The 26,563-nt window shown below is 38.7% G+C and overlaps 1 protein-coding gene across 1 annotated transcript in view; it reads right to left on the bottom strand.

Annotated features, from left to right (window-relative positions):
- The window catches only part of GALNTL6 (polypeptide N-acetylgalactosaminyltransferase like 6), a 419,272-nt gene that overhangs the window by 65,229 nt on the left and 327,480 nt on the right, over positions 1 to 26,563 (bottom strand). Inside the window, exons 5-6 of the mRNA XM_059470678.1 lie at positions 8,094 to 8,279; positions 3,031 to 3,214 (exon numbers count right to left, since the gene is read on the bottom strand). Of these exons, the coding sequence (XP_059326661.1) occupies positions 3,031 to 3,214; positions 8,094 to 8,279 (370 nt within the window). The remainder of the gene's footprint in view (positions 1 to 3,030; positions 3,215 to 8,093; positions 8,280 to 26,563) is intronic.

The raw sequence follows: 26,563 nt of genomic DNA, 5'->3' as shown, positions 1-26,563 counted from the left end.
TTGATCTGGTTTTATGTACATTATTTTTTAGGCTGATGTGACCTTTTCCGCTTCACACATATACTGCGATGGCATTTTAAGTGAAGGGAAAAACTCATCAGCACACTTTTTGGATCATGTATCCATTATTTGCTGGTGTTTTACTAAAAATGCTGGCAATTTTCCAGTTCATTAGGGATCATCTCAGATCTGACTCTGCTGGCAAGAAATAGAACTATTACGATACCAACAGTAAAATATTTAACCTAAATAAAAAAAAAATCCCTACTGCTTGCAAAACAGTAGCATAATAATTATGGTGCTGGCTGAAGCAATTTCTAGTTTTAGTGCATATGTAACTAAAGGAAAACTGTTCTGTATCTTTTATTTCACAGAAGCTGTCTTGGTCAATTAAGTTACTGATAGGTAAAATTACTGATAGGTAAAATGGTTTGCAACATTTACTGCATTTGTTGTAAGCAAGGTATTAAAAACTTGAGGTCTCAGCAGAGAAGGCCGTAGGAGAGAAGCAGTACTGACTTCGAATTAGAAAATAAACTTTCCCCTAAGCAAAATTCATACTGATTATTTAAAATGTATCTATTCCCATTTGCCATCTTAGGCAGGGGGTACTTTTAAGCAAGCATATTGTCCTAGCTCAGCCAGCCTTCAGTCCTGCTGGCATGTGTGGGGACAGACATGATGGCTCCTCATGTGCTGCTTTCCCAGCAGCATCGCCCTGATGTGCATCCTGCTACGGGGAAAACAAAAGGAGACTCTCACTGATTTGTGCAAGAACAGGGAGGTCTTTCCACCTGACAAGTACACAGATTACAAGAGATTTATAGGCTGCACTGTACTATATCTTGTTCCTTGAGAAGCCATTTATCTGCCTGTGTCTCACACTGGCAGGGCAAGGTGGGTATCAGCTGCTGCCATGCTGAGTGGAACAGCAGTTCATGCAAAGCCACCACATCTATTCTGTACTGCACAAAACCTTGTCCTTCTAGGAAGTTTCCTACGAGAGATTCCTCTTTAGTCCTCTCTTGTCTTCGCAACAAGATTCTACAAGATCCAAACTACAAACAGCAAATGTGAAACAACTGATAAGCAACCCTGTGGCTACGCTGGCAATAGAGAAGTTATACTTACACAAACTTTGAAAGCTGAACCAAACTATACAAAGGTTACTTTCAGTAAGTGCCAAGAAACTACAACTGCTCAGAGGACCAAGAATGCTTACAGCAATTGAACATCTAGCAGCTCTGGAGTGTTATGTGATTGCACTAGCTGTGTCTGTATTGTGGAATGGTGTAGCAGGGCATCTGGCCCCTCAGAAGAGCTTATCTGTGGCTTGTTAGCTGGTGAACTCAGGGCATCTTGCCCTTCATGAGAGCTTGCTAATTGGTAAAATAACTCAGTCAAGACAGCTTGTCTTGCAGTGACTTTTTTTTGACGCCATGAAAGTAATGTTTCCAGCTGTCAATGGATATCTTGCTGTGGAAGTGAGATCTAGAAAGGAAGCTGGAATTTCTGACTAACAGTTCACTTTACAAACTATAAAAGCTACATCAAACTTTCACAAAGCAGAAATCGTCTGCATACTCCCTGGAAATCTGTGGGGCTTTCTCTCCAAAGCTGGGATGCCTCCCTTAAGGTTACCCTCCTGGGAGCTGAGTGAAAGCACTCTGTACGCTATTGTTATTTTGGCAGTAAATTACATTGACTCTGAATCTACACTAGTTCTTTGCCAGCTTAAATATAGTTACCTTGATATTGTGCACTGTTTTATGTAATCTACTAGTTCTCTTTGTTTTATACTGTGTAATAAGTAGCTCTCTTCAAGGCCTTTTGACTGTGATTGCCTATCTATTACATGGATACCTAATTTTATAATAAACCTGATATCTGCTGTCCTGAGAACTTGCAGGCTGGAGCGATTTTAGGTGCAGGCCATACTAAATTTAAACTGCTGTCAAAAATCTGAGACGAAAGCAGGGCTTGCCTGAATCTCCCACCCGATCAGTGACAAGTGGTCACATTGGCACCTGATGTCAAGTACTTCACTGGCACCTATGCTAATGCAAAATGAAGACCGAAGGGCCTGGATGGAGATAAGCAAAAATGAACAAGTAGAGAAATGAAAATGAGCCCACAGATATCACAGTTACCTACTCCTCTCTGCTGGTCACTCCCTGGATATTAGGGTCAGAGTTCTTCTGTTGCTATTGTTTCCATGTTTTGCTTTGGGAAGGGGGGAACGCTGAGGTTTCAAACTGCCATAAACTACAGTGTGGAGGTTCAGCCAAGGCTAATGAAGGTCAGAGCCTGCCCTAATGTCAGCCCTGCTGGGACGTGCCTGTGCGAGGCCTGGGGACTTTCCCACATTAGAACCATGTCTGTCTGTCTGTCCTTTCCCTTTTGATAAGGATTAATCCAAGCTGAGCCTTACATGAGAATAATTATAAGAAGAGATAAGAAAAAAGGATGTACCTTTGTGAAAAGAAGGAAGATAATTTCTGTGAATGAGCTGATCTCTACAACACTGGGATCAGAGGCTGTCTTATTGAAAACTATTTACAAATCATCTTGACAGTGTTCAGGTTTGACAGCTCTGTGTTTAAGTTACAGCACTGCATATACAGCAGCCATATCACCAGTTATAAACAAAGTATCTGCTGGTGTAACGTGGAGTCAATTGCAGGTGCATATATTGCATCAATCACCAGCAAATAAAGCATTAAATAAAGTTTCTGTGAAATAAACAGAATTCCTGCCATTGCAATCACTTCTCTGATGCCAATACCTAACTACAAGTATGTGCCTGTCTCTTATGTACAGTCACTGAGCCAAGTTGTGTTTCCATCCACAGCTTGTGAATTCTACAAATCGTTGCCTTGATCTTTTTCCTAGTTTTCAGGTGTTTTCTTCTATTACCTTTCATTAGCAGAAAGTGGCCTACATGGAAATGCCTGGGCTTGGATTCTGCTACAGTTACACTTTTTGCTTGCCCTTCTTCATGTTCCCACTCTCCCCTTTATGGCTACTTACTCAAAGGGGTCGCTGGGATCAGCTCTCTGGAGCTCTGGAGGAATCGGGATTCTCTTGTAGTACATTTCCCAGTCAAAAGCTCCTCGCATGGCATCCCCTGCCTGCGCCTCGTAGCCAAAGTGGTTGTGGTCAATGACATCGATCATGGGACACACGATGGTTTTGTGGTTAAGTGCAATCTGGTCTGAAAAATGAAAGTAGAAAATAGGAAACGGCATGTCTAGTCAAGCCATCTATCATATTACTGCAAAGTGAATCCCACAGGTTTCTGATGTTTGAAGATTGCTTGCTTTGTGCCCTGTGGTCCCCCAATAATTTCATGTTTCCAATCTGTATCAAACCTTTATTTAAAGTAGAATTAATGCAGTTGGGGAACGATTAGAAGTATTTACGGTTCCTTAAAAGGAAGCACATCCCTGTGAGACCCACAGGAGTCCAGGTATCTGCATCTCTCTCTCATTGCTATGCCAAGCTGTCCCCAGGCACCTGCTGTGAGCAGGCCAGCAAGCAAATGGTAAAAATATTCCCTCATCTGTAAGGAGTCTGTTTGGGAACCCCCTGAGAGAGAGATTTATTCCTAAATGTGAATTTCAGTCCCTGCAACCATTCAGTCACTGTTCCCGTGGCTGCAGAGTGCATCAGCTTTGAAATCAAATGGTCCAAATTAAAGGCAAACTCCAACACAAAGAGAAAAACAGAGCTTGCGTCCCTTTTTTTTGCACCAATCTTTGAGTTCTAAAGAAGGCTCCACAGTATTATTCTTACCTGCTTTCTAAAGAAAGGACTTTAGTTTTGCTTTCAAAAAAAAATTAGAACTGTGAGACTAAATCAAATTCCCATCCCTAGCATAAGCTCAGCTCGGCCCGAGTCTGCTTTGGTGAATCCTATTGCTTAATCCCATAGAGCTCCTCTGAAAATAAAGACAAGTAAAGAAGATAGGCCAACATCAAGAACTAGGCAGAGGAATAATGGCTTGAAACGAGGAAGTACAGAGAAAACCGATAGCCGTGTTGACATGAAAGGACTGTAAAAATTACCTATGAACCCTCAAAAACCCCTTAAAACCTTAACATTCCAAGTATAATAAAGCTTTTCCTCTGAATGGCAGCTTAGATCCTTTATATTATTTAGTACATTTTAGGGCCTATGTGGAAAATTTGGTTTTTGTTTTTTGATTTTGTTGTTTAGATTTCACTGATGCTTGATAATACCCTAAATATAATCAGAGGGCTGAGTATGGATTGAACACTTAGCTAGGAAGGCAGGTAATACTGGTATAATGATTAATAATACAGATTCTACTTCCATGCTTCTGCAAGACTGGAGTTAAGAAAAAAAGATTATTTTCACAAAACATCAGGGTCTTTATTCTCAGAAGTTTAAGTTTAGAAATCAGGGATCAATGCTTCTAGTGAGAAATTACTGTGACTGGAAGTTCAGCCTGTTTTTAACATCCTTATTCTTTAATAGTGAAATAAATTTAAAGCACAGGATCTCACAAAATTCTAGGAAACTGATCACAGAGATAATGGCTGCATTACTGTTGCTACTGCCAAATATAATTACATTCACTGGCACACTGTACAGTGTTATCTGTGATCATTATATAAAGTCACTTTTACATAATCTCTTTCCTGTGATGGCCCTCCTAATAGTTATAGGGCTTATACCAATCTGTCTCTGATCCCCCCTTCTAAATTGATTGGAGTAGAGAAACTAAATGGGATTGATTTCTCTGAAGCAGGTCAAAGGTAGACTCTTAATGCTTTAGCATCCTTCTCTTCATCTTTAAAAGCTGCTATCTTTCAATACACTGAAGGATTTTAAGTCTCCAAGTCACATGTAGATAGCCTGGGGGAGATTTTTGAGCAATGCTCAAGCTCAATCCCAGTCTCCATTTCTGCAACTTTCTCAAGAATTCTGCAAGTATGATGATGTTTACCTGCTGTTGTGTGTTTCTGCAGAACTTACTTCTCAGCCTCCAAAATATTTTAGAGATAAGGAACCACAGGAAAATCTTGTGTTTTGATAAAAACAGGGTGTTTGTAGTTGTGTACACCAAAAGTAACTGTAACTGAAGACAACTGTGGCTCAGCTCCACAAAGTCATTTAGATACCCTAAAAATACTGAAATAATTCAGTCTTTCTTTGGCCTAAAAGCTAATAGTTCATTCTGAATATGTAAGTTAGATACTTAAATAGCTCTGAGAACCATCTTTAAGTAGTTGCTTTTGGTTCCTCACCCTCTTCCCCAACCTCTAACTTTCAAGGTCTCATTTGGAACAAAACCTGGTTTGGAACAGTGGAAACCACTGCTCCTCTCAGCAAAGACTGCCAGCCCAGAGCAGGGCTGAACTGTGTACTTGCTGAGGATTTTTCACTACACATGCCAGATTCAAAACAATAAACACTCAACATGTCCTCTGTTGTGGTTTCCCTGAATGACTTTCAGTCACATGTAGTGCTGAGTGAATCACAAAATATGACTTCAGATAAACATTTGAAAACATACATTTACTGTACTATTATTAGCAGCCAGGTGTCATCTGATTTCAGTATAGTAAATATATGCCATCTCAAGTTTATAAGAAAATTCTCTCACTCCTTTAGAAAAACAGGGCACAGGGAAAATATACTAGATGTGCGTTTATTTTCTATTTGTCCTTTATGTAATGCTCTACTTTTTCTTTCAAAATAAAACAGATTTGATTCTGGGTTTCGGTATTTCTCAAGACTCATTTCTAGGTCCTCTGGCTGGTTTGTTATCTACAGGTATTCTACTGTATGTGGAATGAGAAAGATTTAATTCCTCTTGACAACAGAGGGGCACTGATGCAGTTGCTCTCATCTTTCCAGTTTTCTGGTTTGAGGCTGAGGGTTCAATATAAACTGCAACCTGGCTGCAATTGTGAATCCTTTGATGCCAATCTATTTCTTCTTTGGTTTTTACAGGGTGAAATCAAGTTAAACGTATGGAACAGTTTATCTCATGGAAGACCACATAGGCTAGGGGATGAGGCCCAGCCAGGATGGGTTTATGAAAGTCTGGTCCTGCCTGACTAATATGATCTTCTATAAGCAGGTAACCTGCCTAGTGGATGTGGGGAAATGGATATTGTCTACCTGGGCTTCAGTAAATCCTTTGATACTGTCTCTCAGAGCATTCTCCTGGAGAAGCTGGCAGCTTAGAAAGGTGCACCCTTGACTGGATAAAAAAGTGGCTGGATGGCCAGCCCAGAGAGTTGTGGTGAATGAAGTTAAATCCAGCTGGTGGAAGATTGGAGGTGTTGTTCCCCACAAAATCGGTACTGGGGCCAGCACTTTCTAACATCTTTCTGGATGATCTAGATGAGGGGATGAAGTGCACCCTCAGTCAGGTTGCAGATGACACCAAGTTGGACAGGATTGTCAATCTGCTGGAGGGCAGGAAGGCTCTTCAGAGGGATCTGGACAGGCTGAATCAAGAATTGAGGCCCTTGGGTCATAACAACCCCATGCAGTGCTACAGGCCTACAGATGCACATCTGGGAAGCTGCCCAGAGAAAAAGGGCCTGGCCGGGAGCTGCTGGCTGACAGTGGCTGAACTTGAGCCAGCTGTGCCCAGATGGCCAAAAAGGCAATGGCATCCTGGCCTGTATCAGCAATAGAGTGGCCAGCAGGACCAGGGCAGGGATTGTCCCTCTGTCCTTGACATTTGTGAGGCTGCACATCAAGTCGTGTGTCCAGTTTTGGGCCCCTCAACACAGGAAGGACATTGAGGGGCTGGAGAGAGTTCACACAAGGATAATGGAGTTGGTGAAGGGTCTGGAGCACAAGTCCTATTAGGAGCAACTGAAGGACCTGGAGTGGTTTACCCTGGAGAAAAAAAGGCTCATGGAAGACCTTATCCCTCTCTACAACTGCCTGAAAGGAGGTTGTGGTGATGTGGGGTTGGTTTCTCCTCCTAGTTGTAGGAGAAGAAACCGACTATCTTGTGTGATAGAACAAGGGGAACTGGCCTCAACTTGGATTTCTCTCTGCTCCTTTATGACATTTCTGCTTTACATGAAGACATGGAGGTTATTTTTAAAAATGCAGATGTGATTGAGGGCAAGGAGGTAACAAGGGGAACAACTATATGCATGATTTGATATGGAAGCTAAGAAGGAGAAAAATTTGGAATTTTGTGCATTATCTTATTACTGATCTGAAGAGAAACTAGTTAATAGTATTTTTCTTGGTCTCTACTGATAGCTCATTAGAAGAATGCACATGTTGCTGCAAATGCTTTATCAGCTTACTGTGTGGCCCAAGAGTCCCAACATCAGAATTCAAGGAACAATAACTATTAATTAGCAAAACCATAACCTTCTGTGTACTTACAGCAGACTTTTTTAATGAATACAAATTTCTTTATTAGGCAACTCAGAAATTTTCTTCGGTTACTGTAGCAAAAAGCACTCACTTTGCAAAGCATATATACTTTGCATGTGTATATGGTGTGTAGAAAAGAGAACATTGTTTCCAGAAGTGAAATCTTAGACTACAACAACTGATTCCTTCCATTCCTTTAACTAATAGAGCTTTGCTGGCTGCAGCTCGAATCCAGCAAAACAGCCAATAGCAAATCATTCTTTCTGAGCCTCCTGTTGTGGATGCTATTGCTATTGGAATTAACACTGAGGCCTTGGATATATTTACAGCGAAAACTGTTTTAATGCAATGGGGAAAACTAGAAAGGAGTACAATACCTGCATAACAAACCCTTTCAGGTCTTTAGCAAGGACATAGCATTATATTAGATATAGCAGTGTATTTAGTAGTAGTAATAATAAAATAAATTGTAACTATTATATGCTGAAGAATTACTGAGAGATTTTACAAATTCTTTAGTCTCAAGGAACAAAATGCAGCCGCTCATGTTTCTTGGAGTTCTGGCTCACACTGACACTTGAGACAGATCAGAACTTCAGCAGAACTCCAAACACTTTGACACAGTGTCTGTCTAGCTTACTGTGGGACACAGCTTCAGTTACTGGTTCTATACTCTGATTTTAATGCCCGATGAATGCTCGTGCACTTACTGAGCAAGGGTGGCAGCCAGTTCACGTTGACCTCGCAGTGGGAATCCAGGAATGTCAGGACCTCTCCTCTAGCCAGCGAGGCTCCCAGCAGCCTGGTCCGAATGAGCCCTTCCCGCTTCTTGGTGCGCACGATCCTCACCTTGGCAAAGCGGACCATGTACTCCTCCAGCTTCTCTTTCAAATGTTCTGGAAAGAAGGACAAAGAAACCATCAGCACTGCCAGGCCTGGAGGAGCCAACAGAAGGACAGGTTGGTGTAAAACCTGCAAGCTGCTTATTTACTTCCATCTTTAGTCACTTCAAGTCCTCCAAACTCTGCCATAAATCCTCCTGAGATGGTTCAGAAAGTGCAAATATTCTCTCTTTTATCACACAGAGGAAGGCACTGACACTGTGCCACAGTTGTTGCTGGCAACCTGCCATCCACAGTATAATGGCCAAAACAGCTGCAGGATATTCATCCATTCTCTGGCTCCTGCAGCCCAGGGCCACATAAACATTCTGGCGTGTCATTTTATAAACAGTGACATTTCCACGTTTCCATGTACAAGTTTCCAATATCAACTTATTGTGAAGAACTATGCATGGAAATAAATTTAAAAAATAAAACTAGCACAATGAGGTTGTTTTTGTAATGGGAAGGGAAACAGACATGAAGAAAGAGCTTAATAGTTAGATACCAGCATGAAGCACACAGACAGCTGACTTGCTAATAAAATTAGGCTGAAATGCAGAGTAGTTGATAGGTTCTCTGATCTGCAAAATCTGGTTCTGTTTGTATCACTAAACATCATCTTTGGGAATATTTTTTCTTCTGACAAGAAATGCACACTAAGAATCATAAAAAAACCCAACAACAAAAAACACCCTGCAGTTTTGCCTCTTCCTAAATAAATCTAAAACACAAGTCCTGATCTTTTGTCTTTGCTATAACACCTCAGCTTGCCAATCATTACTTTGGAAAAATACAATAATTTCATTCATCAGGGGAAAAGGGAGGAAAAGCTTAGTCTCTAGTAATTAAAACAGTTGACAAGCTACATTTAGTGATGCTAAGGATTGCAAGCTGAGTCTCATGGAAATGGCTTTGTCAAGTTATACTTGTTTCTGATATCAGCTACTAATTCTTTGGACTTTTATGGACAGCACAGGCCTTGTTCCTGTTCTTACACCATTACAAATTGCAAGAAGTTTGCTGTGGACTAGCCAAAAGGATTTCCATTTAGCAGTATCCTGGAGTATATAATGCAAATTTAAGGCAATGAGCAAGTAAGTCACAGCACAGACAATACAGAATTTTGTGCAAAAATAAAATTAAGCTCCAGTGAAATAGAGCTCCCTCCACATGTTTATTTTCATCTTGCTATTTTCCTAGCTGACAAACACATACAACCTTCCAAAGCTACCTGCAGATAAGGAAGAAGCAGAACACTGATGTGTACTTAGTGGAAGAGTACTACACAGGATGGTCCTTTATACTGAGGAGTCCTGATGCACACTGGCACAGAAGAGGGACTGGGAACATCCCACTGCAATGACTACAGAACAGGTTGGGGCTTCTGAGAGGAGAAACACAACATTTTGGAGACATCCTGAGTCAAGAGAGAGGCTTGTGCTCATTGTACTGCCCAGGAGCAGTATTAGGTCAAGTGAGGAAAGCCAATTCTGAGACAATAACATAAATAATGACATTCAGATAAATATAGAAAGTTTTTGTCTTCTGCTCTGTGTCTTACTGTAGAATACCCATTTAAATTCCTAAATAAGAAGAAAAGAATTATCTCTTTTCCTATCCCATTTCACTATTTACACTCAATAAAATCCCAACAGTAACAATGCCAAGAGATGTTCTGAGTCTTAAGAGGTGGGTTTTGTATGACCAATCATATTCACAGGACAAAGCCTGTGTGCTACTCTGATTCACTTTAGCTAACAGCTACAATTCAGTTTTGTGACTGAACTGAGGTTTATTCAAGCCCTGGATCATTTTGTGCCCACAGGCAAAACTGTTTAAAGTGTATATTTATTGAACTGTTTTTCTGTTTTTATGAACTCCATTGAGACTATTCCCATAGCACAGAAATACAGAAGAAGGGAAATAGACCTTAAAAACAAAGATACAAAGACCTTGCAGGTAATATAAGAAAGTCTGTTAGGGCTGTCAGTCTGAATTTTTTTCTATATTGTAAATTGTATCATCTAATAGCCATGAAAAATGAAAAAGCTCCAAAGTGACAGGTTATTACATATTTCCAAAGTAAATCAAATCTAATCGGTTAGGTACCATAGGTTCTGTTAGTCCTCAGACACCAGAAATTTCCTGCAGTTCTCGAAGGTCACCTAACCCTTCTCCTTTTCCATCCACAGGTCTTCAGTTTGTTTGCACTGAATGGTGCATAGGGACCCAGCACCAAGAGCAAGGCCACACTGCTGCACATTGCACTAAAAAAGCACTAAAAAAGAACTGGGTTGCTCGGCCAGAACTCACCTCTTCAACTCTGGAAGCAGCTGCTAAATGCCTTGGCTATGGCACAAATCCCCCACCATCACCTGCCTACCCTCAGAGATGGGTTCACTGGTAACACTCTGGTTGATCGAGGAGTTGTGCAGCTACTACACGGCTCCGAATTTCATTACATATCAGACACAATTGCTTTACTCCTTCCTGTTTTTAGGCAGTTTCCCTCTTTGTTGGTGAAGGCAGCTACCGAGAAAGCACCTACATTCTCTGATGAAGAGAAGCAGGAGCCTTACCTGGACAATCCAACTTGTCTGTGGTGCTGGCAGGCTCTCTGGGGCCTGCAGGCACACAAGTTGGCCTGCACTAGCTGGGTGTCACAATGGTTACTGCCCTCACAGCAGGCAGTTTGAACATGGCCAGCACTGCTGTTTGAATGAACGAATACAAATGCACCCTTTTAATGCATCCTGATTGTTATCACTTGTCTTGAGCCAAATTAATTCACTGAAATTCAGTCTCATGCAAAGGAATTAATTTCATCCTTCCACATCCTTCAGCGAGCAAATTCTGGAAGCTGAGTGCCTATCCTCTCAGGAAAACACTTCAGGGACAGATGATGTAAACTATCAAATTATGATACATTCTTTTCTGTTCTTACATCAATTGTTAAATAACAATAGAGTTGAATATTATGATTTGATTGTCATTAGTTGTATTGGAGCTTGAAATTTATTAAATTGATGGTAGTTCATACCGTTCTTTCATTGCTTTAGATTCCTTGCAAACTCAGGAAAAAGGTCTCTCAGATTTTACTTTTTTTTCCCTTTGGCTGCAATTCTGTGGAACAAACAAAAGCTCTGCACCACCTTCCTCCCTCTCTCTCAGATAGCTCTTCATGCATTTTAGACAGCATATCACCTGATTTGTGAAGAACTGCATCAAAAAATCCAGCACATCTTTTGATGCCAGAATTACATATCCCAAAATTATTGCCATCTATTTAATTAGTCCAATGACTGAATGATTTTATCATCTTCTCCTTGTTGCTAAGGAACGCGTAGAAAAAAAAGCAGAAATACACAAATAAAATTTGCTCATCTTTTTTATACAGAATTCTAAATGCCTCCTCATTTAGACATATCTGGAAGGAGTAAGGAAGAAAACAAAAGTAATGGATTGTGAATTTTATAGAGCTTAGTTAGGCAAGTGACATTAAAAGATCAGATCTACATACAAACCAAAGCATGCAGATTATAGAGAGACATAAGGTATCTACATTTTATAGACCAGTTACATGTTAGTAATATCCTAACAGTAAGTCATGACAGAGTCAAAGAGAGGCCTGCAAGAACACCTACTGTATCTTTAGTCTTGAGATATGGCAAGGAAGGTGGTTTGGGAATTTATTTGGGAAAAAAATCTCAAAAACTAAAATAATTATAAAAACATCACAAAGTGTTTAAGTTCAATGTCCAACTCCAATATGGTTGTGAGAATGAAAATACCTTAAGGTGAAGGAAACAAATTCCCTTTTGGATCCATAACTACGGATCTTTTAAACTTAAATCATTACAAAAGTGATCTCATACTCTAATTTGTCCTACAACGTCTTGAGGCACTATCTGTTTCAAATTTTACCAATCTCTAAAAGCAAAAATAAACACAGAGTAACAGCCAGAGGCAGTAGAACAGTAGTAGTTTTAAAAAAAATGTAGTATTTTCTAATATAAATACAAATACTAAAAACATAGATTTCATTTAGAAACTCATTTTGATTAAAAAATAATATCAGTGTTTGTGATTACTAACAAATTTAGATTTTTTAAATCTTGTCTTTTGCCAAACCTATTAGAATAAACTTCCCCTTTCCACAATAAATTTCCCTCACAGAAGAGAACACCAAATGTTTTATTTCCTATAGTACAACTGCATTTTCTCACAGATCCCAACTATTTTATTGCTAATACTGCCTGCAGAAGAAGCATCTCACACACAAACCCTGTATGTTACACATACACATTTACAACTTAGCAAACTCAAGTAGACAAGTAAACATGCATGAATCAATGTTAGCACAAAAACATAATTCTAGAGAAATTATTTTAAAAAAATTATAATGCAGTGTGTAAAATAGAAAGCAACCTGTAATAAAAAGACATTTAAATGCCCAGAGGACAGCACATTCTGCCCATTCATTACCAAAGGTAATCAGATTTGAACAGATTTGCCAGGACAATAGAACAGGGAGGTAGGATGGTTTAATTTATATTCAGTAGAATTACATAAATTCTACTTTCAGAATTGGGCATGAGAGAGAAGTCAGTATTGAAATTCTACAGGAAGCTGTAAATGGTACTTTTTGCATATAAAGAAGCCAAAGTCCCTTCCATTAGATATGGGAGCAAATATCTAATTCGTAATTGAAAAGAAAATAGATCATACTTTTCTTTCCAGTGCTGATCAGATGAATCCCTGAAACGTAAGTTTGACACATGCCAGGCACCTGCTAGGGCAAGAGCTGGCACAAGGGTGACAAATAAAGAATAATGCATGGGCAGGCTGTTTACAGGCTGTCACTGCTCTGACAAGTGATGATAAAGGGAAGCATTATGTCTCTTCTAGTGGCAGCCTGTAAACAAATTCTCCATTGTAATTGCTCTGCATGGGCCTCCTCTGCCTTCATTTAAAGTCTGGAGAAGTTTTTCTAAAATAATAGCAGAGACACAATTGCTTAGTCATAATAATTAAAGATCTACTCAAGCAGAATACCTGTTTACTTAATTTGGTGCCCAGAAATAAATTGGAAACCAGGGTTCTGTCTTTGTGAGGTAAAAAATCATGTAGTAGTAAAAAGCAGAACTTCAATTCTTCTCTCATGTTGGGATGCTTACAGAGAGTATTTCATTATCACATTAGTACCCATGTTACCATGTGATAAGAAATGTTCATCCAGGGTTATTGAGAATGAGTCAGGGAGACTTAAAAGATTACATGAAAGCTAGAGCTGGTCTTCAGGATGTGCTTGACTACAGTATGGACCATGAAAAAGGAAGGAAAATACAAAGAAAATAAAGTATTTTGTTAAGCTCCACTCCAGTCCAGCCAGGCAAGTCCACCCCATATCTTTGCCTGTAACAGAGCCCTTCTCCACATCTGTAGCACCTCAAATTTCTGCTAGTACAAAAAGTACTAGCAATTTCTGTTAAGGATCACTGACCAGCAAATTATCAAATATTGAAGAGCAGCAACAGAGTCTGCTAAATGCCTGGATAAACAATTTTAACTAAATCTGTTTATTTCTAACCTGAATTGACTGAGAGGTATGTACTTCCATGCTCTGGAATTCCCAGCATGAACCATATGAAAATAGTCCAGAAAAACCCCTTACAGTAATAGAAAAAGTATATTGGCCTCTCCTGTTATCTCAGCACAGGAATATGGGAGGAAGCAATGTGGTCAAAATTATAGTAGTCTGCAGCCTTAGCTCAGTAAAACAATACACAAACCACCATTTCTCTTGGTGAAAACTAAAGCAGTAAAATGGCTATTTTGCCTTGCAATGTACACAAGGCCAGCTTCTTTGAGGCTACCTCAAGAAGATTTTTCTCTATCTTTTTTACTCTCTGGCCAGCAACAAAGAGCTTTGTGCCAATATGCACAGACAAACCTGCAAGTACACTCATGCACCCTCCATGGCTCTCATAGTGAGAAGAGCTCCATCACTTTATTATGTTCCTTCCTGCAAGATGGGATTATCTTCCCAGGTAAAATTAGTGAGGATATCCTCCTTTTGTTTCCTGAAGCCTTGAGCATATCTTTTTCCCAGAACAGCTTCATCTTTTGATGACTGACTTAAGCTTGACAGAAAATACATAAAGGAAACTGAGTGGCCTATGGTTATTCAGTTATTCCTTGTTTTCTGCTGCAATTGACAAAATAGCCCTCTCCAGTGCATTGCCATTCTTTTTACTTTCACTGCCTGCATGTCTGTTACCATAAAAACAATCAGTCTGAATACAGAATACAAGGTGAGTCTATGAATTTCAGTAGATCATATTCCTTTCTTCTAGTTTCCCTCTAAGCTTCTTATTTGCAGAAGGTTGATTGGAAGTGCTGGTCAAACACAGAATGATTGCATAGTCTATAACAGGTCAGCTGCTACTTTTCATAGCCAAGTCAAAGCCTACAAGAAGGACAAGTCCCCTGGTTATAACTCTGGGTAAACTAATCCATTGCTGTACTACTGCTCTTGTGAATAAGTCTTTTGTAAAGTCCAAACTGAATCTTCCAAACTGCATCCTGGGGTTATTGCCTCATGCCATCTGCCAGTATCGGGAGGAATTTAGTTTTGCCATCTCTGCAATTCCCTTTCAAGTTACTGTGGGCAGATGTTAGATCACCATTTAGCTACTGCTTTGCCAGACTAAACAAGCCCAGGTTTGTCAGCCTCTTCTCAAAGGTCACATACTTTTGGCCCATGACAGTCGTGCCAGTCCTCAGCTAAGCTGACTCCAGCTGTAGTCCTTCTTGAATTGCAGAGCCCAAAACTGGATGCAGAATTACAGCTCTGTGCAGAACCAACGGTGTAAAAAACATAATTTCATTTTATCTGATTACTCTCATCCTAGCAGAGCCCAATCCAGCTTGCCTTCCTGGTGATACAAGGTGAACACTTTCTCCTATTCACTTGGTACCCACTATGACCTCTGCAGGTGCTTACATCACACCAGCTAGCCAGTTTGCATCTTTACTGGCATATGGAGTTATTCACCTAGGTGCAGAATCTATCACTTCTTGTTGAACTTAATTAGATTTCTTTTGCCTGATCCTTGAGATTCCTATTTAATGTGTCAATTCGTCTCTCTGTTTTTGTATCATACACATGTTTGCTGAGGGCTCACGGTCTCATCATGCAGGTATCAGTGAATAACCCTGATCTCAGTATTTACCCTAGCTGTTCTGCCAATTAGTCCTGACTAAGGAAATCTGGAGGAAGGATGGGGAAGTTTTCTGCTGAACAGATTTTAGCATCTGATCCATAGCCATTCCAGACAACAAGAAGTTCCAGAAGCAGACAGGTAGTGTGGAAACTATTGGGTATGGTAAGTTCTGATACAGACTGATAAATAAAAGAAAATAATAGCAATATTCTAAGAACCATCTTATTTTAGCCCTAGATAACGCATTCTTTCCAAAAAGCTTTGCCCGCTCTTTCCAAACAGTTTTGCACACCTAAGACTATGATCACTTGAGATCACCGTGTATTTATTGCTGATCTGGAAGTAGCACTGCTTACAGAGACTTGTGACACTCAGAAACTTGTTTTGGCTGTGATGTTTGGGTTAACTGGCTTGAGGCAAGCTAAAATGCAATCTCTTTTTTCTCATATTAATAATGAGTCAAGATAAAATGCAGTTTCTTTTTCTGATGTTAATAATGACTCAAAGTCCTTGCATGATATACTACACGGCTGTGGAGAGTATCCTGAATGTGCAATTGTTCTGTTCATTCCTTGCACTTCAAGGACTATGAACTCCCAGACAGCACCCTCATTTTGATGTTCAATTTCAACTACAGCCTGTTAAAGTTGAAAGAATCTCCAAACTACATAGTAAATGCACATTCTTTTGCTACAACCTGGAAAGGTCAGCATTACTAAGAGCAAGAGGCTAAACAGAGCACATGAATACAGCTTGATTTCATTCAGGATAGACTTAGGGTAAACAAATCTGTTTTGTTGCACATGGGCTTTCATATAGTCATGAAAGGAGTGATGGGGACTGCAGAATCTGTGAGACAAGCTGCATTTGCTGAGACTTCTCCAATGATAGAGACATTCAAAGATCCTGGTACTCCTTTGTTCCACTTCCCTGAGCCCACATAATTGTGACTTACCAGTCATTCTGTCACCAGCAGAGAAGTGTCTTTGTCAACAAGATGAGTGTTCAAGTAATTGAACACCTTGATATGAGCTGTGGTGACTGCTTACACAGATGTCATGGAAGCATCATTAAACTCTTGAGGTACTTTTTCATTCAGGTTTTTGAACAGGAAAAGAAGCGAAGGATTTCATTTTTAGGCTGCAGTAGTGCAGCACAGTACATCAAACTGCCTCCTTAGCATCTAGGGCAGGCTTGATAGCTGGTTAGTAGTACTGACACAGCTCCAAGTTTTCCTTCCTTATAAGGAAACTATGAAAGAATTTTTTAATGTATTTATTCCAACTGCCAATTTTATGAGATAGCTCTTAAAACTTTCAATGGCACTGTATGGCAGCATGTCTTTCCTACAGCTGATAGCAGGTTCCTTCATTTACAGAACATGGAATTGCTTTACCACAAGAGCAGCATGGCTGATGGAATGAGCTTCAACCAAACTGGGAAGAATTTTTTCATATAGGTCATTCTCTGAACACAATTATGCAGCACAGACCTGTCAAAAGAGTGACCTTGCTGCATTAAGATGTGATTGTTTTTAACAGGTCTGTTTACTACAGAGGTATTTATACAGTCAGTAACTTGTCCCCAAGGGAAGTTTATTGTGAGGTTTCTTCCAGGTTGCAAAGCCAATTAGAAGGTTATTTGGAAGTGAATCCATGAAAGATAAACTTTCCTTGAGATCAATACATTACTCACACATGCTATCCTCTTTCTTTCACAGTCACAATTTTGCATCCTGACAATATTGATTCTTAAAAATCGTAAATGATGACCTGTCAAGCAGCACTTCTGTAATGTATTTTTAACACTGCAAACAGCCTTGCAGATTTTGAGACCTGTATTTTGACTGACATTTTCTCTGTTTTGCCTAAAACTATCTTTGACATACTTTTAGTTCTTCCTCCAAAATATATCACTAACTTTTGCAATAGGTGCTGCCTCCAGAGAACAGTTTTCTCTGACTTCACTCTTTTTAACCTCTCAAATGCCAAAGACAGTTTGTATTGGAGAACTGGTAAAACACCACTGTGAGGATGGTATTTGCCTTATATTTGCAGAGGACAGTAACACTGGTTCTTGGGAGCACTGGAAATAGGAGTCACAGAACACACATAATTACTTTTTAAGTGGCATCAGATTCGGGTACAGCTCCCTACATGGAACACTTATTTCCCAGAGTAATTCTACTGGCATTCTAAAGTGTTGCAAACCTTAGGCTTGACTCATCTGAAGGTATTGGAATATGGCCATCTACTCACAGAATCTTTGAATATACTCCTGACTAATTGAAAGCGTGGTACTTCTGTAGCTCTTTTCCATTCTATGTGCTAACCATCACAGGCTGGTTGGTCCTAAATAGAGCTTGAAGTGAGTCCTTTTCCTCAAGAATTCACTGAGGTTTTTTCCCTGAGTGCACAGGACTTTTGATGTAAATAAGAGAAGCCCTTGAAATATACTTTGAAACTCAGATTTCAAAACACAAAAGAGATCGTGGGCAATATCTTATTTCTTATCTTTGAAATGTGATATTATATCAAGAATATAGCAAAGTTGTCTTCCAACTTTTGTACTGATATTTTTCTTTTTAAAAATGCCCTCTCTGACAGAGGAACTGGAGTTCTGAGGTACCAAATCTTTCCGGTGGAGTGATGAATTTACCTGTGCTCTGCATAGTGCAACAGGATGAAATATGTAGATGCTCAATGAGGTTTCTCTGACCTACTGAAAGAAGCCTCAAATTCCTAGCAGTGCAAATGCTAAAAGCATGGAGTATACACTTCTAATTATCCTTTGTATTGCCTGAGTTATATTTCCTATAACAAAGCACCTGGCAATATTAGACTTTTTTTTACAGGCGGAATGCAGACCTTTATAAGATCCAGGAACACTTATTGATGAAGCAAGAATCCAGTTCCTTCTCTCAATTGCTGCATTTCATCACCCAAACATTTTCTTCTTGTAGCTGCTATTTCAAGAGTTTTTCCTTTTTCAATTTTGTCCAGAGTGGAAATACAACTCTTCTTCTGATACTTTAAAATGAAAAAGTTTCTGGTTTTTATCAAGCTACAGCTGTAGTTCTCAAAACTGCTTCAATCATTTAACTGCAGAAGTTAGCCCTGTTAGTTGCATAACCTTTGCACTCACTGCTATGTCGAGGAGCACAGTGAAAGAAGATGGAGTTATTATTGCTGAAGAGGTTTTCAGAAAGCTGCAGTTCATGGAAATTCTCTGACAAACTACTGGCAAAGAAAAGCAACCAATTTAAGTAATGTTTTTTAGATTAGGTCAGGTACCTTGTTTACTCCATTTCATTATTTGAGACAAACAGTTTGCTTCCAAAATTAGGTCTATTGAAATCTTACAGTGAAAGAGTTGTTTTGGTTACATACTTTGAAGCATGAGAATTAATTATCAAAAAGGAAACCATTCTCTGTTCACAGATTCTCTGCTATGATGATGTTCCTCTACATAATGAGGCAAACACTGATGCATAATTAGGCATCTTCTAACATCACTGTGAGCTATTAATCAAACAAGAACACCATGTTTTATCATGGATATATGATCAGCTTTTCACTTTTTATTTAAAACAAGAAAAAGAATAAATAAATGAGCTGCTACATAAATCAAGCTTTAGAAAGGGAGACATTGAGTTTTTTCTTTTTTTTTTCTTTGTAATGTTTTTCTCTCTTTGTTTTAAACATTGAACCAACCTGTCTTTTCCTATCTCTCTCAGTTGTCACAACTGTTCTGCAGGATCACTAATGCTCTTCACATTCTCTTTAGTCTGGCAGGTTGCCTCATTAAGGGTAAGAAAGAGAAAGACATACTGAATATTAAATGAACATCTAAGACCTAAAGGTTAACTAACTAAATAAATAAATATTGTATTGAATATTAACTAGTAGATCCAAGCTCCAGGCAGCTTTCTTGCAATGACAAAGGCATTAGGCTCAGACTACGCCCATACATTTCTATACATATTATTTTGAATACTCCTCCACTGCTCTCCCTCACCCAAACAGCTGCCTGTCTTGCAGCATCAAAAGACAAAGGATATAGCCTAGTATTTTTTACTTTACATGGCAACGAAGTTCATGGTAATATAGTAACCTGTGGGTACAAGGAATAAGGCATGGACTATTCCTAATCTCTCTGGAAAACAGAGCTTTAGGCTTGTTTCATCTTCCTATAGATAGTCACATGAATCCAGATTCAAACACAAGGCTTGGTACATCTGGCTATACATTTTATTTGGATAAACACAAAGTATTGTCCTAGTGATATTTTCGTATCTTTCATAAGTAAAGGATTAATGGACTAGCCATTATCAAGTGAGAAATAAATCATTGCCATGGACATGGCTTCTTGCTCTTAGAAAGTGTAAAGCTATTTCAAAACTGGAATGGTTATATCTGCTTTACAGCATTTTACTGATCCTTAAAGATGGACAAAATGCTGTAATTCTGAACACAACTGTCACACCTATATTACTGTTAAAAAAACTTGCAGATTATGGATTTAATAGAGAACATAACCTTTGTATTTCATATTTCCTTGATATTTCCTCGACATATAAAAAATTACCCGTTAAATCTACAATAGAAATACCTGAATTTAAGTAATATCTGAATAGGAAAACAAAAGATTATATAATTTTCATTTTAAAGCACTTTTTACTGAGTATTCAGTAGACTGTCCTTATCTTGACTGATCCAAGAAGTTCCACTGGTCCTGACCAGAACTCTATGAATCTTCCCCTCATCACCATCTTTTCAATGAACTGGAAGTGTGGTTCACACACCGTGTGCCACTTACACTTCTCCCCAGTTTTGTGCTGGTGTGAGGTTTCCCACCTTTAGCAGACCAAGGTTTTGCTTTTTACAAAAAGGTGCAACAAAAGGAGTGGGAAAGTTACTGCCATTCCCTGTAATTTTTTTTTTTAATCTATGTGTCCTCTGCACAGTTGAAAATCAGTCATGTGAAGATTTACTGTTGTAAGCAAGCTAAGTGCAATGCAAAAATAAATCAGGGCAGAAAATGTTCTCCTTGGAAAAACTTTTCATTGTGTGAGTCACATTTCAAGAGATGTACTGTGCTACCTACAGATAACTTCCTCCAGCTACTCAGAATTACACAAGCAGCAGTATCTTTCCAAAAATCAACTTACTCATCTCCATGGCAGCTCCAGAACGGGCTTTCCTGGGAAAAACTCATGTATTTTTGCATTTAGCTGTAGTTTGGACTGTAGAGGTGATAATTTTTTTCCCATGGAAATATTGTAACCACATATCTCTTTTTTTTTCAGGTTTTGTTTGTTTTTTAATAACTTATTACCTAAGGTTTGCTTCTTTTCTGCTTCTTGTGAGGGCATAGCTTAGGCCCAAGTAGAACAATTAGGAAACAAATGGAATAGGTACAGGCAGAAGCACAGACAAGCAAACAGAGAAACTGCCACCATTGACCCATGTACCAGTTTTGTAACTGTTCTCATGTAGTGAATTTTTTAGAAATTATTGAAAAATTGAAAAAAATATTATTTTCCAAATTTTCTAAATTTTTTTATTACCTAAGACATTCCTAGATCTATTTATCATTATCTGGAGTGGTAGATGCTTATCAGACTCTGGAATGTAAACTGTGGCAGCACTTAAACACAAAGAAATGTGTTTAGCCTAATTTTAAGGCTACCTGAGAGCTGGAGCTCTGAATTCTTTCTAGAGTAATGTTTCTGCGTTCATATTTTCTTGGGAGCATCTGAAAGGAAGTAAGAGCAACAGAAAAATAACAGAAGAGTTAATGAAACTAACAGTGGGCAAAGCTGAATACAGGAGCACTATAAAACCCAAACCAGCAGATACCGCATCAGTAAAAGGTGAAATAAAAATAGCTACCAATATTCTGATATGGATATGGCTTCTATTCATACCAGACTATTATTCTGCTGTAGGGCTGGGCTTTTAGTGCTGCTGTAAAGAGCACACTGTATTTTAGTAGTACATCCTGTAATTTGGTTCATTTGGCAGCTTGGAGCCAAAGGGGAAATACTTAAAACTCAGAAAAAAGAACCCAATTTCCAAAAGAACAGCTGGAGATGTTCAAAAGAAGGATACAACATGCTACCTGCTTTCTTTCACTGACACATGTCCAGGTTGCCATGAGGAAATTCTCTTTAGGATAAGAGACTCCCTTAACAGGAGATTTCCCTTGGTATGAAGGTGATGTGCTTCATTTATTAAGATTACCAGACAACTTTTTTAAAGTAAGTTTTACGCAAGTGAAAATTTCAGTTCCAAGGGAAATAAGGATTGAAGGACTCATTTAGGTTGAAGTTCTCTGGACCACTCAGTGTGGCATGGCCAATTACTAGCAATGGAACTCAGTTTTTATAAAAAAAAATTAAACACATCAGGACATGGGACTTGTGCTGTGTCTTGAACTTATTCTATCTTGATTTTCTGTCTCTGTAAAATACATAAGAAACATAGACCATACCTGCAACTTGCTTAAAGAGCTGATGATTATTGTCCAGTATGCCCTAGCTCTAATACCACAGTTACTGGTGGGAAATTGGCTGCTGCTTATTCTGTGTTTCTAAGCTTTAGTTACACTATCTGTTCTTGTTTTGGTTTTCCTGTGGCATTTTGTTTAGCTGTGTGTAGCTGCATGGTTCTCTCCCTAAAAGGAAATCATAGCATCTACAGGGAAGGATTAAAGAACCTAACAAATCAGGCCTGGAGGGAAAAAATCCTCATCCCCTACTTTGTGCTCCTGATGGCAAAAACTTAACTCAGTGGAGCAGCACATAAGGAGGGTGAGCATATCACCAGAGAAAAGGGTAGATAATAAGATGCTGGCTTAAAACTACTTCAGTAGCATCATTAATAACAACAAGGAATAATTAGATAATTTACATAAGTGTAAATACAGTTTAAATTGCACCAAGTTAACTGACTGTGATATCTTGATTAGGCAATTAAAGCATTAGATCAACAGTACATTTTAATTCTTGGATACAAATGCGTGCTCCTTCGTTTCCCGAAATTGTATATAAATTGTATGTATATAACAGCACACTTATACCATGCTTTTTGAAGGATCTCAAAGAATGTGAGAACATCAAAAATACTTCACTTTCCTTTGAACGTGTCCTAGAAACTTCTTATAATATCTTGTTTCAATAACCCTACTGTGTGTTTTGTTTAGCGACTACTCCAGCAAAACTCTGCAGAACACCTTGAAAGCAACTAAGTCAGCAAGGCCAGTATTTCATCTATTCGTCAATGTCAATATTGTTTTTACTTTTAAGGCCCTTTGCAGCCTCCAAACACCAGAGCTATCTGTTTCATCAGACAACAGTTTACCAGGGGACTTAGGGCTTGTTAATGTAAGATTCAGTATCTGCCATAAGACTGAGGAAGCTTTGCACGCTCAAGCAATTGCTTTTTACATTTATCAAATTTATGAAAATGCACTTCGTTTAAAGCCAAGGTCTTCTGAAAAGGATTTCCATATAACACAGATAATTTGTGAACTACACAGGGAAAACTTATACAAAGAATAGGAGGTAGGTATAAAAATATGAAGCCATCTCCACATTTGATGGCTCAAATGAGCTTCACTTAACCTCAGCCAGCCAGGCACAAACTCTCTGACAGCTGCAGCTCACCAGGGCTGCCAGGGGGCTGTGGGACCCCAGCTGAGTCCCTGTCTCGTCTCACTTTTCCTGGATCTCATTTCTGGGCACTGCAAAGGGCGCAAGGTCACTACCAAGAGGAGCTTTAAGAGCTGCTGGTGTAGCAGGGAAGTTTCTGCCTGCAGTGAGCCAGCGTAGCCTAAGGAGCGCACAGGGCAGCACAAAGCCTTCAAGGCATTGCCCCCAAGTAGCAATAGAGACACTCTGCCTGTGTGTGGATACACATCGGGGTGGGAGCTGACAGCACATGGGAAACTCACTCTCTGAGAAGCTCCCGTCTCACTCTGGAGACTGGTTAGACAGCAAAAGTGAACAAATCACCATCTCAGGTGGCTAAAGCAGAGACCAAACACTCAACTCAAACTCAGGGCTATTTATTTGGTAGGAGCCAATTTATTACCGAGACTGAGTTTTTCTAAGCATTTCTGTTCACTTTGGAGTTTTCACCAAATTAATTGTTAGGCTACAGACATTTTCATTTCTTGTTTCAGTGAAGCCCAATTTGCTTGTTTTTCCCAAACTTCACCTATGTTTTGAACATATCTGTAGGGAATAAGTGGAACTCTGAATCTATTGTATGCTTCTGATTAATTTAGTCTTGTTTTTTTCTATAGGCTTGACATTTCTTCATAGTCTCTCTTGCTGAGCAAAAGTGGATTCATTGCAAAAAAAATGGAGAGGAATTTTCAAGTCAGTTAAACATGTATTCATACATTGCCATACATTCTACATTATTGCCATTATAGATATGTATACATGAAATTAAAGAAAAAAATTAGACTGTGGGCACTGTTTTAGGGAAAAAAAGACAACAGTAGTTATTTTTCATTATTATAAGCTAAAATTAATTTCCTTTTCATATTTCTGAGTGAAAAGGCGATTGCCTCAGTAAAAACAGAGAATGGTTACTATTGGTAACTTTGTGAAACACTTAGTTATTCAGCACTGGAATAACATCATGTATTGCATGTCATGTAAGACTTACTAAAAAGACTCTCCTGAACTTTTTTTACCTTTTAATATTTCATAGTAATGCCACATGCACTTTTAAACACCCAATTAATTTTTATGAACGTTCTGATTTTTTTCTGAAAACAAACCCGAAGTGAATATATATAGTTTTAAAAAAGGTTAGCTTGCACTGGATTTCTCCTGGAAAACTTCAGCTAATATAACAAAGCACAAATAGTCATCTGATTCACAGTATCATTTCTCTCAGATTTTTCTGTCATCAGTCATGAAAATTCTATATAAAGAATGACTTGTTTATTTGTTTTCTTTGTGTTATACAAAGAAACAACACAGCATTATCACCAATCATAAATACATGTGTCTAGGCTTTGGATTTTTTTTTTCTAATTTTATTTTTTCTATATCACTGATCTACATTTCCTCAGTTTTCATGTCATTCAAATGACTTGCCTTCTACCTGGTTTCTGCATTTTCCCCTGTCACTGTCACAGGAACACCTGCTCTTGAATCCAACATTTCTGCAGGACAATGTACAGCTGGAGAACTGCGACTGCTCTTCCCACAGATCAGCGCTCACAGGAAGCCTGCAATGGTTTGCCCTGTGGCAGCAATTCAATTACTGCCTTTTAGAACTGAAAAATTTCTCCCCAAGTATAATCGAGATCCTATAAATGTTCCTGCTGAGGGAAAACTGCAAAGGCTGCTTTCAAAAGGACCTCACTGAAAGATTCATGTTCTTTTTACTTTGCACAATTCATCTGTGCAAGGATAAGTTATGAAGATACGCTTTAGCAACAATTCCTCACATTAAAACCTTCAGACAGCTATGAATTGCACACATTAGGCAGGAAGATTTTTCTACATAATGTAAAATTTTCCCAGTTCAGCCACATGTTGCAGAGCACTAGGAAAAGAGCTGCCATTTATTTAATTTCTGAAGGTCCCTCTGCTGTTTTATCTGAAGTGAGAGGAATTAATGGTAGTCATTCAGGTGCTTTTAGAAAAGTTTCATTGCTTACAGTCATGAGTCCTCAATAAAAAAATATGCCTAAACTAAATGTAGAAAATCCTTTAACAAGAAATAACCATGTCAGATAAACTAATTTTAATGTAATGGCCAGAATCCTAAAGCCCTTCAAGCATTGAGCAGTCCTTGGTAACAATGAGAGATAAGTACTGAAATACTTTTAAAACTCATTAATAACAAAAAAAGCGTACGAGGTAAAAATATTCTAACCTCACTTCCTGCTATTTTTCTTCAGCAAGTTCATTTGTAAAACCTAGCTGAAAAATTGAATGGTATACAATTAGTGAGCAATATTCATCACTGTGCAATGGCTTAAAACCAGTGCATGAGTACTGACTAACCAAAGCACAGTAAATCAGATAAGGAGGAAAGGGGTGAGCAAACTCAGAAGTTTGAGTATTGCTGTTAATTTGATTGCATTATGACATTCTGACATTCTATGCTTTAGAGTTATCTTCCTTTATGAACAAAACATTTTGGTCATTGGTAGTTACTAAAAGTCTCATGTTCCTTCATATGCAAATGTTTTGCAGGCTGCTTTGCAGATAACAAGTAGAAATAACGTGTGCACACCCACAGCTTCAGGCAGATGAAGACTGTGAGGATATACTATGGTCAGAAATGTTCAGCATGTTCAGAAAAGGCTTTGTAATTTTTCAAGTAAGTTTGCAAATGTTACTGGATAATACAATCCAGTAATACTAATGTTATGGAAGAAGTTCATCGCTGGCAAAACATACAAGAAGATAAGTGATCTATAACATTCACAGATCTCAAAAGAGGAATGTTAATCTGCACATCCCAAGCAAAATCTTAGAAGATTCTCTTCATTAGAAGTGATAATTATCACTTCATGACTCATGACATTCAGAATTTATCATCAGCTTCCAAGCTAGCTGCATGTGTTACTGAGATTATTATCACTCTGAGTGACATCGTGGAAATCTTTCTCTGGAACTGTTTACAGATTGTTAAGATACCAGCCAGTAAAGCGTATTTTGTTGGCACTTATTCAGCGGCAAAAACAGGGGAAAGAGATAGAAAATTAACAGAAATATTTCCTTTTTCTCTGGCTGACCATAACCAAGTTGTGGCGATCAAAAACTATTCAGCAAGTTTTGAGAAAAATTGCAACAAAATAGTACATAGCTGCATTTCATATGCCATCACAGAAAGGATGTTTTTATAGCTTCTGATATTTAAAGTGCAAGACTAAACATTTTACCTGTGCTTTAACACACCTTACTGTTAAACTAAAATTACACGTCCACACTGAAGAAACTCAATGTGATCCAACACCTTATTTGAAAACCAAATAAGAAGGTGGCTTTTGGGATTCACTCTGAATGCTTAAGATTTACCCATGTGTGAAACC

Source organism: Ammospiza nelsoni, chromosome 4 (assembly GCF_027579445.1).
Source record: "Ammospiza nelsoni isolate bAmmNel1 chromosome 4, bAmmNel1.pri, whole genome shotgun sequence".
NCBI lineage: Eukaryota > Metazoa > Chordata > Aves > Passeriformes > Passerellidae > Ammospiza > Ammospiza nelsoni.
This window is presented reverse-complemented; position numbering and strand designations above follow the sequence as displayed.